The sequence below is a fragment of the Canis lupus genome, chromosome 5 (genome assembly GCF_048164855.1).
Source record: "Canis lupus baileyi chromosome 5, mCanLup2.hap1, whole genome shotgun sequence".
In the NCBI taxonomy this organism is placed as follows: Eukaryota; Metazoa; Chordata; class Mammalia; order Carnivora; family Canidae; genus Canis; species Canis lupus.
Genome location: NC_132842.1, coordinates 30310111 through 30327346, shown reverse-complemented (window position 1 = coordinate 30327346; position 17236 = coordinate 30310111). Strand labels below are relative to the sequence as shown.

At 40.3% G+C, this 17236-nt stretch overlaps 1 protein-coding gene across 6 annotated transcripts in view; it reads left to right on the top strand.

Annotated features, from left to right (window-relative positions):
• Positions 1 to 17236, top strand: part of PFKFB3 (6-phosphofructo-2-kinase/fructose-2,6-biphosphatase 3) — a 141375-nt gene that overhangs the window by 77763 nt on the left and 46376 nt on the right. For 2 of the 6 annotated variants that reach the window (XR_012031031.1, XR_012031030.1), the window contains exon 15: positions 8583 to 8783. Coding sequence is in view for 4 of the 6 variants with exons in the window: in XM_072825904.1 (XP_072682005.1) it covers positions 8583 to 8654 (72 nt within the window). In the remaining 2 variants the exon portion in view is untranslated. Of the gene's footprint in view, positions 1 to 8582; positions 8784 to 17236 lie in introns of those variants that run through there. The other 4 variants (XM_072825904.1, XM_072825899.1, XM_072825902.1 and 1 more) reach the window with 4 other exon arrangements.

Here is a 17236-nt window from a genome sequence, read left to right as displayed (position 1 = left end):
AAATACTGGGTGGACAAAAATCAAGCTTAAAAGCTATAAAAGAAGCCACAGAGGAAACACTGAGATTCGACAATGTAAATACTTCTAATTTCAAAGTCATTAGCCACCGTTGTAAGTAAAAGACTGTAGGAAAGAAACCTAATGGTGGTGGGGAGGTGGGTGGGCTCAGTGGAGAAGTGTCCCCTTGTGCAACAGGCTTCATGACATTGCGTTGTCAATGAATCCTCAATGCTGGGGTCAGGTGGGGGTACAGGTAAGCTCTTTCCAGGCTGCAGGCATCAGAGTAACTCTACTTCGACATGTTGGATCACTCAACAAAAGATGCCTCACCTGGATATTTTGGCAACTGCATTTGGCGAGTAAAGGACAGAGGGGACACTCAAGGTCTGGGTGGGACTCAGTTCATCTCCAAGTTCTGGCTGTGTGATAGAATTCGGGGACTGGGGCGATGAATTGACCAGGCAACCCCAGGCTTTGGAGATGGATAGTCTCAGGTCCATCTCTTTTCCCACCACGTTCTAGATGTGTGGCCTTGGACAAGTTCATGTTTTTTAACTTGTTTCTCAGTCATAAAGTGGAGAAGTTCATACCACATTTTTTTAAATAAGATTTACTATCTTTTTTTTTAATTTTTAAATAAGATTCACTATCAATTTTTTATTTTTTTATTTTTAAATAAGATTCACTGTCGATTTGATTTTCACACAAAGCAGAATGAACCATCTGCACATCCAATGCAAGAAAAAAGTTGAACTTTTGGGTGTGTTAAATGTAGACGAAATTTGTCCTTAGAAGTGGAGAAATACCATAATTACTTTTCAGACTTTGTGAGGGACTTTTATAAATGAGACCTTGACAGAGTAAGCACCCAAGTGATAGCTATTAATCTAATGATGCGCATCAGATGCTTCAAATGCAAAGCAGATATTGTTACTCCCACCTTATAGAGGTGTGGCTGAGGCCAGGAGAGATGAAGGATCCTGCTTGATTTTTGCCTAGCCACTACTAGGGGTAAGCCCCAGGCTGGTTAGACTGCCAAATCACGCAGCCTAAGAACCACACGGCTGAGCAAGGCCCTGCTGGATGAGTCACCAACCACAAGACTGGGGCCGAGTTGCATGTTAATTAGCGAGCTTGCTTTTGTGTCCTGGGGCTATGGAGAGGTCTGTCTGCATCCAAATGAAGAGCAGATTTTCTTTAAAGGCCTGTGATTCAGGAGGCTTGCAGAGCCTTGAAGACCAGATATCCAGTGTCTAAGGTTCTGTGTTTTCCTCCACTCACCTCTTCCAAATAGGGCCTATAGACCAGCGTCTTTGGGGCTATCCTATTCCTGGGTGTACATGAAGACTTTCGTACACGAAAAGACTTTCCGTATCACACACACGTAGATAGTTTTAGGGGAATAGATTTACAGATCCTCAACTTCCATAGTCACTCTTTTATATTATTTTTTAATATATTTTTAATTTATTTTTATTTTTTATTGGAGTTCAATTTGCCAACACATAGCATAACACCCAGTGCTCATCCCATCAAGTGCCCCCCTCAGTGCCCGTCACCCAGTCACCCCATCCCCCGCCCACCTTCCTTTCCACCACCCCTTGTTCATTTCCCAGAGTTAGGAGTCTCTCATGTTCTGTCTCCCTCTCTGATATTTCCCACTCATTTTCTCTCCTTTCCCCTTTATTCCCTTTCACTATTTTTTATATTCCATCACTCTTTCTAAAACAGCCTGAGAAGTTTACCCACCTTCACAGTTCATGTTTCTCTGCTTTGCAAACAAAAGGCAATCCCTCACCCACCCCAAAAGCAGTTACTAGAGTGCATTGCCCAAGGGTGGAAACAGCTCCTGGGCACCCAGCAGAGGGAAGCCTCCTTTAATGATTAACTCCAGACACTGTGAACGCCCATGGATTTCTTTCCTAACCTGGCTCTCTATTAAAGCTGGGATTCCGCTACTACTGGAATGTTCTAAATTGAGAACAAGTGAAGCACTATAAATTAGTACAGCAGTTCCCCGACTTTCTGGTCTCAAGATTTTTTTAGACTCTTAAAATTTCTAAAGATTCCAAAGAGCCCTTGTTGATATGGATTACTTCTACCCATATGTAGTGTATTTGAAATGAAAACCGTGACATTTTTTTAAAAAGACGTGTACTTAATAATTTATTTTAAAATAACAAACTCCTTACAGGTGATAAATGACATATGCAAAGCAACTGATTTTCAAAATAGAAAATATGCAGTGAGAAGAATGGCATTTGTATTTTTTTATAAATCTCTTTCAGGGCTAATTCTCATATCTGATTTTGGTATTCCATCTGTTGTGATATATTTATTGCTTGGGTTGAAGTAAGTATATAATGAAAATCTGGCTTCATACAGTTATGTAGATGAACATGAGCAGAGTATATTAATATCCTTTTCAGATAATCATGAGTATTCTTTGATCCTACACCCAAAGTGGACACATTATAGTGTTTTAAAATTTTGTTGGGGTGTTGGATCTGCAACGGTATCAGTGAATTTTTCATACTTTGTTACATTAAAATTCATTTGGTTGATCTTGCTCTTTGAATTGATTTTTTTCATCCATGCATAATTATATAATATCCAACATAGGTCATTTGGAAAACATTGGTTCACCGAGTTACAGAGATCTTCTAAATGCTGACACATTTCAAAACGTAATATTAAAAAATCACATTGATGGATATCCTTCTAATGCTCGCTTCAGCATCATATATACTAAGATTAATATCCTTTTAATCTCGTTAGAAAATTCTCGAAGCATTGAAAAACTATCAGTCTTGTAATGACAGATATGTTTTCTACATTTCTAATTTTTATTTCAAAACTTGAAATTTCCAACAAATACTGTCAGTTGTTTTCCATAGTGGTAGCTCACTGCATTTTTTAGAGACTCTAGGTATTGTTTTTACAATTTAAATGCCCCCCCCCTTATTGTAGAGTGGAAATCTGACAATTCCTATGCATAAATCCTTTCACTGGCCACCCATTTATTTCCCACAAGAAAAGGATAGGATGTTAGCATGGTGACAAATTCCCCAAGCCAAGGACCCTCTGCTTACCTCTTAATCCCGCCCTCATGACCTCCAGACATTGCCATCCCAACTGTCACCATCCTGAGCCATGCCCTCCATTCTTGAACCTCTCCACTTTCTCCTCTCTGGCGGGATCACAAATATTTCCCTCCAATTCCACCAAGTCCCATTAATCCTTTAAGATTCAATCTGAGATGTCAGTCTTTGGGTCTGTCTTCCCTTCACCTTTGTGATGGTTAATTTTATGTATCGACTGGGCCATAGGATGCCCAGATATTAAATATCTGCAAGGGCGTTGTTTGTTGTTGTTGTTTTGCAAGAGTGTTTTTGGATGAGATTAACATCTAAATGGGTAAATGGCATAAAGCAGATTGCCCTGCCTCATATGGATGGGCCTCACCAAATCTGCTGAAGGCCTGAATAAAACGAAAGGCTGACCTCCATCAGCTCTTTTGGGTCTCTAGCTTGCTGACTGGTCCTGCATATCTTGGGATTTGTTAGCTCCCCCCCCCCCCTTCAAATATATATATATAAATACATATACATAAAGTGTACAGATTATAAACAGACTATTATGTAGCCATATGACAACATGAAGCTGAGTGTGGGGTGCTCTCAGAGTATGGAATGTGGAGGTGTCAGGGTTATTCTCCAGAGGAGCAGAATGAGTGGACTCTGTGTGTGTGTGTGTGTGTGTGTGTGTGTTAAGTACTCAGTAACCAACCACAGAATGAATAAGATGATGGTGAATGAGTGAGGAAAGGACCATCTTGTGGGGTCTCTCATCCTTCTGTTTCAGGTTACTTCCTACCTTTTTGTCTTTGTCAACCAAATTGTTTTTCACTTGATTGATCACACATCATATTCTCAGCCACCATTCTGATCATACAGTATTTGTTAGATGCTCTAACTATAGCCACTAACCAATGGGCAAAATGGAACCCATGCAACTCTGCACTTCCCTCTGATCCCAGGAGTCAGGTGGGGATGGCCTGTGTCCCTGACTGCTTTTGCAGAATCTGGGACCAGTTGGTCTTCCCCCAGTTGAATCCCTTCTTTTCTCAGACAACCATGATTTGTTTAGCAAAGTGGCCTTTAAACTGGTACAGGGTTGCCCCTGGGGATTTAGGGAAGGCCTTCTAAGAAGTAGGGGAAATAGCAATACTTTCTAGCCAGCTCAGATCTTGAAATCCCCGGTTTATGCTACCTTCATTGAATAATTAAGGGAGTCTTATTCTTTGTTTTGTGCCCTAGAATTTTCTTATGTCCTGGGGGCCATGCAGCTAAGTGAGATTTGAGATAGACAAGAGGTGCATTCTCAGATCGGATCTGCAAAAGAATACACACAGAGTTTAAGGATTTTTGTGCCATATGCATTTTTTTTTTACAGGGAGAGTCATTTTGATATATTATTCCAAATAATATATGGTAGAATGAAGTGGTAGAGATGATAATTTTGTCTCAGTGTCTTGCCCTCTTCTATTTCTCTGCTAGTATCGGAGGATATAGCCTTCTTGTGAGAGAGTTCCCCTTGAAAGCAAAGCAGAGAATATCAGAAAGAAATATCGAATGCTAAAAATTAAAAACGTAAAAACACGAACAACATTCTCAATATTCTCGAGCTGGAAAGAAAAGTACCTTTAAATAGTTGGAACAACAATATAGGTTAGCCATACATATTCTTTAAAATGTGATGGAAATGTTTTCTAGAACTAAAAGTATTTTCAGAAAACATTGGAAAAATCCCCACAGATAAAAACTTCTCTTGTCATCTGTTATGCTACAGAAGCTCCAGGACCGTGATGTCTCCATACCTACAACTTACTCTAAAATGATTGAGCTAAATTCACACACACACACATGCACAGAATGAATAGTAAAGCAAATGGAGTACAGTGTTGACAATAAGTACATCTGGTAAAAGCATATAGTTTGCTGTGGTTCTCTTCTTATTCCTGCAATTTTGCGATATTCTTATAATAGTCTTGCAAACAAAAAAGTGTTTTCTCAAGTCGAAGTCGGAAGCAGTTACTCCCTGAAATGTTCAGTAAAATAATGTCCAACATCAATATTTTTAAAAGTTAACTTTTTAAAAAAAGATTTTATTTATTCATGAGAGACAGAGACAGGCAGAGACACAGGCAGAGGGAGAAGCAGGCTCCATGCAGGGAGCCCGACGTGGGACTCAACTCCAGGATCATGTCCTGAGCTGAAGGCAGGCCCTAAACCGCTGAGCCACCCACAGATCCCCGCAAAAGTTAACTTTTCACATTGTCTTTACCACTTTTGATCTTCTGAACAGTTTTATTGAGCCAAATAGGATAAAAGATTACAGGTTCATTTCATCTTCAGGAATATAAAGGTCTAATTATTCAAACGGTTTTTGTTACAAAACTAAACTCCGAAGATGTCTACAGAGTTGGCTTTTAAATTGATAGACCAACAAGGACTAGAAAAGACAAAGCTCTGTCCAGTGTTTCTCACAAAACGGAAAGGGTGATAACATGAACACGTAGATATAGAAAATGTGTAAAATAGTTTCTTCTTAAAGGATTTCATGAATTCTTGAAGAGTCTCTGCCATTTAAGGTGAGACTAAAACCTGTGATATCAAATCATGATAAAATATTTATTCTGATTACTGCCAATCCTCCCTATATTTTATATTCTGTGCAGTAATGTCTACCTCCTATTAACAAAAATTAAAATTCTGTGCCCATGGCCCGACAGACTAGATTTTAGATATGCCTGCCTTTCTTTATCATGAAGTGTATGTAGAGAAAATCGGAACTTGATGGCTAGTAGAAGCAATGAAGCTACTTCTGATTTTTACTTTGTTTTATCTTTTAAAAACAAAACTTAAAAAACATGACTATCCTTACTTTACAGAGTCATCATTTGTTTGGACCTGCCCAGGACACCTGGGTTCTGAAGGCTGTTTACTCACTAGCTATTAGAATAAAATCCACATAATTAAAAATTCATCAAACACTTACCATGTGCCTGCTTCTAGGATGCTGGACATTTTTAAGCTTAGGACCCCTACCTAGATTTATATATAAAATGAAGAGCTTAGACACCAATCTCTTTAAAACTTTGTCAAACGATTTATTTATCAGAGAGAGAGAGAGAAAGAGTGGAGGGAGAGGGGCAGAGGGAAGGGGAGAGAGAGAATGTCAAGCAGACTCCCCACTGACCATGGAGCCCAATGCAGGGCTGGAGCTCATGACCCTGAGATCATGACCTGAGCCGAAATCGAGTCCGATGCTTCACTGGCTGAACCACCCAAGCGCCCCTAAAAGACTTTTAAATTTTAAATAGTTTTAGATTTACAGAAGAGTTGCAAAGATAGTACAGAGAGTCCCCATATGCCCTTCATCCGTCTTCCCGAATGTTAACATCTTACAAACATACGGCACAGTCATCAAAACTAAGAATTAACATTAATACAATACTATTAAAACTACAGACTTTGTTTGAATTTTCCCCAGTTTTTCCAATAGTGTCCTTTTTTTATTTTTGGTTCCAGCATGCCGGGTCAGGATGGCGCATTGCATTTTGCTCTGCTGTCTCCTAAACCTCAACCCATCTGTGATAATCTGTCTCTCCTCTTCTCTCATGGCCTTGATGCCTTTGAAGAGTGCTTGTCAGGTGTCCTGTAGAATGTTCCTTATTTGGGGCTTATCTGGTGTTTTCTGGTGATTGGATTAAGGTTATGCATTTTGGGGAAGAGGCGTGCAGAGGTGAGGTGACTCTCTCATCACACCCTGTGTGGGGGAAGATGTGACAACAATAGGACTTACTACTGGTAATGTTAACCCATGACTTGGAAGGTGGCATCTGCCGGTTTTTGCCACTGTCGAATTAGTATTTTTCCCTCTCAATGTTTAGTTATTTGGCAATGAGTCACAGTTCCCATGCGAGGAAGACCATTAGCTCCACTTCCAGCAGGGAGGAGTATCAAAGAATTTGTGGACATATGTTAAAACCACCGCAGTAATTAATATGTATATTGGGAGAGATACTTTGAGGACATACAAAGATTTTGGTTCTTAAAGTTTCAGCCTCTGATTTTAGTGCCCATGAGCCTATTTTCCTTGCAGCAAATACTATGATGGTCTAATGGCAATTTTTAAATTTTCCTTATTCCTTTTACACTTATTATGAGTAATTCTTTCCTAAGGAAAATTTTGCCTTTTCCCTATTTTTGTTTTTAATTCAACTGTGTGTTTATATCACTATGGAATCACAGATCTTCCTTCATAGATGAGGTTTTTTTTTTTTTAAGATTTTATTTATTTATTCATGAGAGACACAGAGAGGCAGAGACACAGGCAGAGGGAGAAGCAGGCTCCATGCAGGGAGCCCAATGTGGGACTCGACCCCAGGATCCCAGGATCATGTCCTGGGCCGAAGGCAGACTCTCAACTGCGGAGCCACCCAGGTGTCCCCGTAGATGAGTTTGTATGTTTCTTACCAGCTTTGTAGTTCTTCAATTTCCATGAACGACAGGCCTCCACCACCCAGAATATTAAGCACCTAATATACCTGACTGGGCAAGAGGTGGATCCCTGGGTTTCCACTCTGACCTACAAGTCAGCACCATCCTGGCTCATATTTTCCTCAAATGGCTTAACTAGTATGGCAAGATTTCACTTGGCTGTTCAGATGAAGCCTGTAGGTTGAAAATATTCTCATGGTAATGCACTGAAAACGGTTTTTTATCTTTTTAATTATTTTTAAAGATTATATTTATTCATCAGAGACATACAGAGAGAGAGGCAGAGACACAGGCAAAGGGAGAAGCAGGCTCCATGTGGGGAGCCTGATGTGGGACTCGATCCCAGGACCCCAGGGTCACGACCTGAACTGAAGGCAGATGCTCAACCACTGAGCCACCCAGGTGCTCCAGAAAATGTTTTTATAAATAGTACGTTCGGGGGAATCCCTGGGTGGCTCAGCGGTTTAGCACTGCCTTCAGCCCAGGGCATGACCCTGGAGTCCTGGGATCGAGTCCCACGTCGGGCTCCCTGCATGGAGCCTGCTTCTCCCTCTGCCTGTGTCTCTGCCTCTCTATGTCTCTCATGAATAAGTAAATAAAATCTTGAAAAAAAAAAAAAAGCATGTTTGGTGACTGTGCAGCCTGGAGGGGTTCGGTTTTAGCTATTCCGTGAGGCCTTCCCATGTGACGGGGGGTGGGGGGGTTAGCCCCGGGGCAAGCCCCTGTGGACCGCCTGTGACGTGCAAGGCTAAGTGTGGTAGGTATCAGAGCTAGCAGCAATCTAATGGATTCTCTAGGGATGCTCAGGTCCGTGAAGTTCCAGAACAGCCAAGGTAGCTGTGTGGAGAGGGAGGCAAGAGCTTCAGAGAACGGGAAAGAGAAGGGAGAGAGAGATTCCTTCACACATGTTTGGAAATGGAGCACCTGCTGGTCTCAGCACAACACACTTAGCATCTTTTGTCCAAGACTTGAGGGAAGCTTGGTCCCAGACTTCTTTCTGTTGTTCTTAAATTCCAGAAGGCATCAGTGGATGCAGTGTCTGAGGAACGACAAGTAGAGAGAGAGTCACACACAAGGAGGGAGAAGTAACCCCCCGTGACGGATTCGGGAAAAGCCTCCTTCCCTTCTGCCAGGCAGCGAGGACGTGGCCCCTCTGAGCAGGCTGGCCTTTGGGCCCTGTCATTCGATGTCCTTTGCACACCGGAGCCCTAGAAGCAGGTACGTTTTCCTACCGGGGCCTATTCTCTTTTTCTAATTCACTTTGCACCTCGACTACGCGGAATGGGGAAGAAGGTGCGACATAAACCATTAGTCTTCATTTTATAACCTCAGGGCTGGGGAGTTGAAGGGTTGGCTCTGTTTCTTCTGCGCATCAGGGGACAGGGCGACCTCAGCTCAGCTGCGCAGGCCTTTCTGGGCCTCCGATCCCTTACCCGGACTAACAAAGCACTAGACACAGGCGACTCAGTGAAGCAGGTTTAGGGACCCCCTGACCCAGCTCTCCGAGGGAGCTGGACCACCACGGGCCACAGGAAGGCGGAGTTGGTCCGAGTGGAAGGGAATTCCTGGGGACACTACGGTGTCCCTGGAGCAATCTGCTTGCTCACTCTGTCTCAGAAGGACATGAACTGTATTCCAATTCAGACCACGCCTGACAGTGTGGGCCCAGCACCTGGGAAAAGCTGCACTCGGCAGGTGTTCTGGGTCAGTTGGACCCGAAAGTACACCCTAGCCCAGTCAAGAATCTGGGCTCTGTAGCACATGGTGGGCCAGCAGATTGTACGTGGACAAGTCACTCTGGGTCTTTTAAATCCACAGCTCACAAAGGATTAGGGTGGAGCAGGTAAGGACAAAGGTGTATCGCCCTGCCGTCTGGGGCCCCATGTCCTGAGGATGGCACTGTGCCCAAGTGCCAAGAGTGGCCTCAAATCAGGTTCATTTACTCACTCACTCCAAATTCATGGAGTTCCCATTATGGCCCAACACCGTGCTACATGCCAGGAGGAACTTTTATAGGAGTTGCAGGAGAAAAGCATTAGTTCTTATCAAAGAGAAGTGTAGGGAGCCTGGGGGGTTCAGTGGCTGAGCATCTTGTCTCCAGCTCAGGGTGTGACCCCGGGGTTCTGGGATCGAGTCCCTGCATGGAGCCTGCTTCTCCCTCTGCCTGTGTCTCTGCCTCTCTCTGTGCTTCTCATGAATAAATAAATAAAATCTTAAAAAAAAAAAAAAGATTAAAACCACAGAACACAACCATTTCATCTCAGAGCAGACAATCACTTAAAAGAATGACAAGAAGTTCTTAGGGGCTCCAGCATGCTGAAGAAGAATACATCAGTTTTGCAAAGTCGGGTGCCCAGAACTTTTGTTGAGGTGGCAACAGCTAGCCAGCATGGGTAACCAGTGGATGGTGGGGTTACCCTTCCTTAGGAGTCTGATATTTGAGAGAACAAGGGAAGGGAGAGACCCGAGGCGGTTATATGGATAAACCGGAGGCAATCTGCTTGCATTGGTTCACTGGAAGTAGAAACAAGATGTCTAAATGGTGGCCTTCCTGCCCTGCTCTGCCAGCAGGGCCTCACCTCCTGCTATGTGTCACAGTGGGACCGGTGGTTTTTTTTTTTTTTTTTTCGGGTGGAAAAGTCTAGTTTGGTCTCTGGGGGAGAAAACATCGTCAGCTCAATAAAAAAGAGGCAGCATTTCTTTTACTTTGGGGGCCAAACCTCGAGCCTCTGATGTGAGGGGCTTCGCATCTCAGACAGCCTGATTTAATTGCTGCACAAAGCTCTTTTCTTTGTGGGGAAGAAGGAAGAGGACTCCAACAATTAGCCCTCTCAAAATGTAGGTCTATGAAAACAACCGGGAGGAAATAGGCAATGACCTCCATCCGCCCACTGCTCTGGGTTAGTCCAGGGGAAGGCAAAACAAAGGAAAACACATCTAGTTGGTTCAAGAGTTCAGCTCTCTCCCTTCATTAGGAGAAAAAACCATCTCTCTTTTCCTGGCCCGTCTGGAGCTCTGTTCTCATTCCACTGCTGTGATGTTTTATCTTCCAGGCCTTTCCTAATTGAACCTTTCTGCTTTGGGCAGGCATATCTCCTATCTCTTCAGCGGTCAGGTTGGGTGCTCAGACAGTTCTGGGAATCACTAGAAGCGCGAACTTGATTTTCTTACCAGAGAACATATGAAAAATGGTCCCAAAGAACAATCAGAAGTACTGTCTGATGCCTACTCTGGGCTAGATGTTTAATTTTAGGACATTGCACCCAATCTTCTCCATAGCTTAATGAGCTACTTCTCTGTTCCTTTTCTATTTTATATTGTTAAAAACAAGATAACAGCTTCCAAGGGGAGTCAGTTGTGCTAAGCTCCATGTCACCAAAGCAAGACTTAACTTAATTACAGCTCGGGCTCTCCCAGAAATGGAATCCTAAATTTGCGGGTCAAGAATCTTCCGATCAGCACTGGCTAGGTCATGCGCGTGATAGACCCCTGCCACCTCCTGAGGAAAGTGACCTTGCAATAAACAACATGCATTTTTTTTTTTTTTGGCTTAGTACAGCCTTGTTCCCACTCCCCTCTGCCTATAAAAGTCTTTCATTTTGCGCAGCAACTCAGAATTCCTCTTTATCTTCTAGATTGGATGCTGTCCTATATGAATGGATTTTTGCTCAAACTCTCAAAAATTGTAATAGGCCTCAGCTTATCTTTTAACAACATGTATGAGAGAAGTCTGGCTCAAAGGTTAAATAATTTTGAGAACTTGAATAATTTGCCCCAGATCACACAGATGGTCATGGGTAGAAGGGGAATGAAAGCAGGGAACCACAGTTACCAGGTGGCCTTAAAGCCAACGCCTTTGTTCTTTTGCTGGATCCGACTTGATTAGAGAAAAGTCAGTGAGTTTCCAGAAAGAGGAGAAACCCTGTGGGAACAAGATTGTGAGATGGGAAAATGGACCTTTCCTTTCATTTCTGTTCATGTGATTTCCATGGAAATGTAGTCACTAGTCACTTTCACTTTCCTGAGCCGGTAGTGTAAGGTCTGAATTTTTCTGGCATGGTAATACCATTCTCTCTCTTTACTTACTTAAAGTGTTACATTTATAATTTTAATAAATTATAATTTTAATGTTTTTTAAGTTTAAAAACATGCATTTGGTTCCTGATGTTGAGTTCCTAAAGACTAACTCTCATGGGAGTGTGTTTAATCAGTCACCTTGAAAACATTTATTGAATCCCTATTATATGTAAAGCACTGTCTTTATTTATCACTTTAATAATTTAAAATTTTTTTTATTTTTTAAAATTTTGAGTGTATTTAACACACAATGTTATATTAGTTTCAGGTATACAATATAATGATTCAACAATTCCATACATTCCTCAGTGCTCATCAAGTGTTCATCATCAAGCCCCTTTATCTATTTCACCCCATCCTCCCACCTACCTCCCATCAGCAACTACTACTTCGTTCTCTGTATTTAATGGTCTTTTTTGTTTGTCTCTTTTTCTTTATTTCTTTTCTTGCTCAAATTCCACATACAAGTGAAATCCTATGGTATTTGTCTTTCTCTGAGTTACTTGCTTCACTTAGCATTATACTCTCTGGCTCCATCCATGTCATTGCAAATGGCAAGTGTCATTCTTTCTTATGGTTGAGTACTACTCCATTGAGTATATATACCATGTCTTCTTTATCCATTCATCTATTGATGGGCACTTGGGCTGCTCCCAGACCTTGGCTATTGTAAATAATGCTGCAGTAAACATAGGGGTGCATATATCTTTTTGACTAGTGTTTTCATTTTCTTTGGGTAAATAGCCAATAGTGGAATTACTGGATCATATGATTATTTTTAATTTTTTGAGGAACCACAGTGGCTGCACCAATTTGCATTCCCACCAACAGTGCATGAGGGTTTCTTTTTCTCCACATCCTTGCCAACACTTGTTATTTCTTGTGTTTTTGATTTTAGCCATTCTGACAGGTGTAAAGTGATACCTTATTGTGGTTTTAATTTGCATTTTCCCGATAGTGGTGTTGAGCACCTTTTCATGTGTTTGTTGGCCATGTGTATGTCTTCTTTGGAAAAATGTCTATTCAGGTCTGTGTATTTTTTTATTGGGTTATTTGCTTTTTTGGTGTTAAGTTGCATGAGTTCTTTATAAAATGAATATTAACCCCCTTATCCCATATATCATTTGCAAATATAATCTTCCATTCAGTAGCTTGTCTTTTTTTAATGGTTTCCTTCACTGTGCAGAAGCTTTTTATCTTGGTGTAGTCCCAATAGTTTAATTTTGCCTTTGTTTCCCTTGCCGGAGAAGATACATCTAGAAAAATGTTTCTATGGCCAATGTTAAAGAAATTACTGTCTATGTTTTCTTCTAGGAATTTTGTGGTTTCAGGTCTCACATTTAAGTCTTTAATTCATCTTGAGTTTGCTTTTGTATATGGTGTAAGAAAGTGGTCCAGGTTCAATCTTTTGCATATAGCTGTCCCAGTTTCCCACCACCATTTGTTGAAGAGACTGTCATTTTCCCATGAAATATTCTTGCCTCTTTTGTCATAGATTAATTTGCCATATAATCATAGGTTTATTTTTGGACTCTTTATTCTGTTCCATTGATCTATGTATCTATTTTTGTGCTAGTACCATACACTTTCAATCGCTGCAGTCTTCTAGTATATCTTAAAGTCTGGGATTATGATACTTCTAGTTTTGCTCTTCTTTTTCAATATGGCTTTGGCTATTCAAGGTTTTTTGTGGTTCCATATAAATTTTAGGATTATTTGTTCTAGTTCTGTGAAAAATGCTGTTGGTATTTTGATAGGGATGGCATTGAATCTGTAGATTACTCTGGGTAAGTATGGACATCTTAACAATATTTGTTCTTCCAATCCATGCGCATGAACTATCTTTCCATTTGTTTATGTCATCTTCAATTTCTTTCTTTTATAGTTTTCAAAGTACAGATCTTTTACCTCCTTGCTTAAGTTTATTCCTAGGTATTCTTTTTAGTGCTATCATCAATGGGATTGTTTTCTAAATTTCTCTTTCTGCTGCTTCATTATTAGTGTATAGAAATGCAACATATCTCTCTATATAAATTTTGTATCCTGTGACTTTCTTGAATTTATCAGTTCTAGTGGTTTTTTGGTGGAGTCTTTAGGGTTTTCTATACATGATGTCATGTCATCTGCAAATAGTGACAGTTTTGCTTCTTTCTTACCAATTTGGATGCTATTTATTTATCTTTCTTGTCTGATTGCTGTGGCTAGGACTTTTGGTACTATGTTGAGTAAAAGTGGTGAGAGTAGACATCTTTTTCTTGCTATTGACTTTAGAGGAAAATCTCTCAATTTTTCATGATTAGGTATCATGTTAGCTGTGCTTTTATATATATATGGCCTTTATTATGTTGAGGTACATCCCTCTAAACCTGTTGTGTTGAGAGTTTTTATTATAAACGAATGTTGTGCTTTCTCAAATGCTTTTTCTGCATATATTGAGATAATCATATATTTTTAACCCTTTTTCTTGTGATGCATCATGTTGATTGATTTGTGAGTAGTGAACCACCCTTTCATTCCTGGAATAAATCTCACTTGATGTGGTGAATGATTTTTTTAAAAATGTGTTGCTAGAATCATTTTGCCAGTATATTGTTGAGGATTTTTGCATCTATGTTCATCAGAGATATTGGTCTGTAGTTTTTTTTTTTTGTAGTGTCTTTATCTAGTTTTCATATCAGGATAATGCTCACCTCTGGAATGAATTTGGAAGCTTTCCTTCCTCTTCTAATATTGGAATAGTTTGAAAAAAATACATGTTAATTCTTCTTTAAATGTTTGATAGAACTCACTTCTGAAGCTGTCTGGTCCCAGACTTTTGTTTGTTGAGAGTTTTTTTGATTACTGATCCAAATTCATTGCTAGTAATAGGTCTGTTCAAATTTTTCAATTTCTTTCTGATTTACTTTTAGAAGGTTATATGTTTCTAGGAATTTATCCATTTCTTCTAGATTGTCCAATTTGTTGGCATATAATTTTCTATAATATTCTCTTATAATCCTTTGTATTCCTGTGCTGTTGGTACTTATTTCTCCTTCATTTCTGGTTTTATTTATTTGAGTCTTCTCTCTTCTTTTTATAATGAGTCTGGTTGAAGGTTTATCAAAGAACCAGTGCCTGGTTTTATTGATCTGTTCTATTATTTTTTAAGTCTCTATTTCATTTATTTCTGCTCTTATTTTTATTATTTCCTTCTTCTACTGGCTTTGGTAAAGTCTATGTTGAATGCTATGAAAGATATAAAGATGGCTTATATATTGCCTGAGCCCTCAAAATTGGGAAGGAGATAAAATAGTGTAACACATAAAAATCTAACCTAAGCCATAAGGGATCATATGAGCATGTTGAACTAAGACAGTGCCTCTTAATTTTGGCCGCACACCAGAATCACCTTGTGAACTTTACTGAGTGCTGAGGTCTGGTCCTTAACCACAGAGGTTTTGTTTTAATTGGTCTGGATGCACCCTTGCCCCTGCACCTCCTCCCCCTCCATGGCTGTTCTTTCAAGTTTCCTAGGTGATTCTAATGTGCAGCCAAGGTTGAGAACCACTGAACTACAATAACCCAAGGTATCTTTTCCAACTCTCAGATTATGTAAGTCTAAATTGATGTGAGGAAACTTTGGATGAAACCACCAAACTAAATATTTTATCTCAGTGAATCGTTGTAGGGATTATTCATCGTCTTCCCTCAGTCTACGGCAGACCCATCCACCCATCCACCAACCACCATTGCCTTCGGAATGAAGTGCCTTCTACATTTACAGGGAGGAGACCCTTGCTCCTTCTACAATTTAATTTGTAGACTGCCTTGAATCCATACTTCCTAATAGCTTTTTAACAAATACATGTTTGTTGGTTTATCTAGTTTTCTTTTTCTGCTTCCCTGTTTCCAGGTGTTGTGGTAGGTGGGTGTGATGGTCTCTTCTACATTCCTGTAGGAAGTGGAATTCTTTTAGGTACTGGGAAGCCCTGGAAAGGGAAGCATGCAAATTGCTGTATGGGAAGATTCATCTGGGGGCAAAGGCAGGATGAGTTAAATTTAGGAGAGCCAGGATATGGGCAGGAGGGAGGATGTTGTAAGAATGGAACGGAAGTTGATGAATGAGAGAGGTATTATGAGAGAAAAAGCTTCAGTTGTAGGTAGGGAAAGATTTAAATTGGTGTCTGACTCCAATGCCTGAACTTTTTAATCTGTATCCTTTGTGTAATTGGCCACAGGAAGCTACTGCCCCTGCCGAATGGCTAATATAGAAATAATACTGTTTGGCTTAAGCTGTTATTCTGGTGTATTTGTAGAATATACTTTTGGCTCTTGGGACTCCTACACAGAACTTTGATCTGAGAATGAATGACATAGTTCGGAAAACTTATGCCAAAACTCATGGTATAATTGGTAACAGATACCCAGATCGTTGTCTATAAAAGTGTCCCTTGTGACTTTTTTGGTGTTGTTTGTGATTAACAGTGGTGTATGCTTTCTGATTGGTAATCAGGTAAGTAAGGATGTAAGACTTTTGTTTTAAAAAGTTTGTCTCTTCCAATTCAGTGATTCAGCTTCTAGAAATCTGTCCCAAGATATAAAGGCAGACAAAGATTTATACAGAAAGTCATATATAATAAGGATAAATTTGGAAATTATTGAAAAGTCTTACATTAAGGAATGACATATATATATACACACACACACATATGTGTAAAGTCATTTAAATATGGTTATAACAGGGTTAGCAACAACTAAATGGCTATCAATATGGAAGTGGCTAAAAAAACTATGATATAGTCATACAATGGAAAGCAATAATTAAAAATAATGAGATCAATATACATGTGCAGATTTGAAAAGATCTCTAATACATATTATTGACAGTATGGAGTCATTTATGTCCTGTATATGCTATTTATATATGTTATGTGCTATTTCAGAGAAAAAAATCTTATGCATATAGAAAGATGCATATCAAACTGTTAATGGAGATAAGTTAGTTTTGGAGGTGAAATGGGTGGAGATGATAAAGCAGGACCTTTATGTTTTATTCTATAAACATCTATATTTGGATCGCTTCCAAAGAGAACAATTATATCCACTACATATATAATTAAAAATAGTAAAATCTTAAAAAGCCTTGACCTTTAGTTTCTTCCTATGTACCTTCTTTTGAAGCTTGGCTGCTTATTGCAAGACAAAAAAAAAATACCTTCTAGAGATCTAAAGTGGTTTCATAAAATTAAACAAATTGGGAAAATGGTTTGAGGTGAATGGGCTACTTGGCAAAGTTGCAAACAGGTGTGTTGAAGTGGATGTCTGTGGGTGGCAGGATGTGGTCTAATGCAGACAGATTTGCTCCACGTGAGGGTGACAGGGTGTCGTCACCCCACAGCCAGTGGCAGGGTGTGTTCTGTGACACGTGTTGTTACCTCGGGGTGAGCACCCCCGTCCTTCGTTCCCACAATCTGCTCCCTGGGTTGCTGGCATAGAGAAGAGAAAGCTAAAGTGCGTGGCTGTAGCCTGGTGGTGGGGTAGCTGCAGGGAGGGCAGCTGGTGCTCCATCAAGACAAGGGAAAGAGCACTGTCGCTAGGCAGCCTTTAGAAAAAAG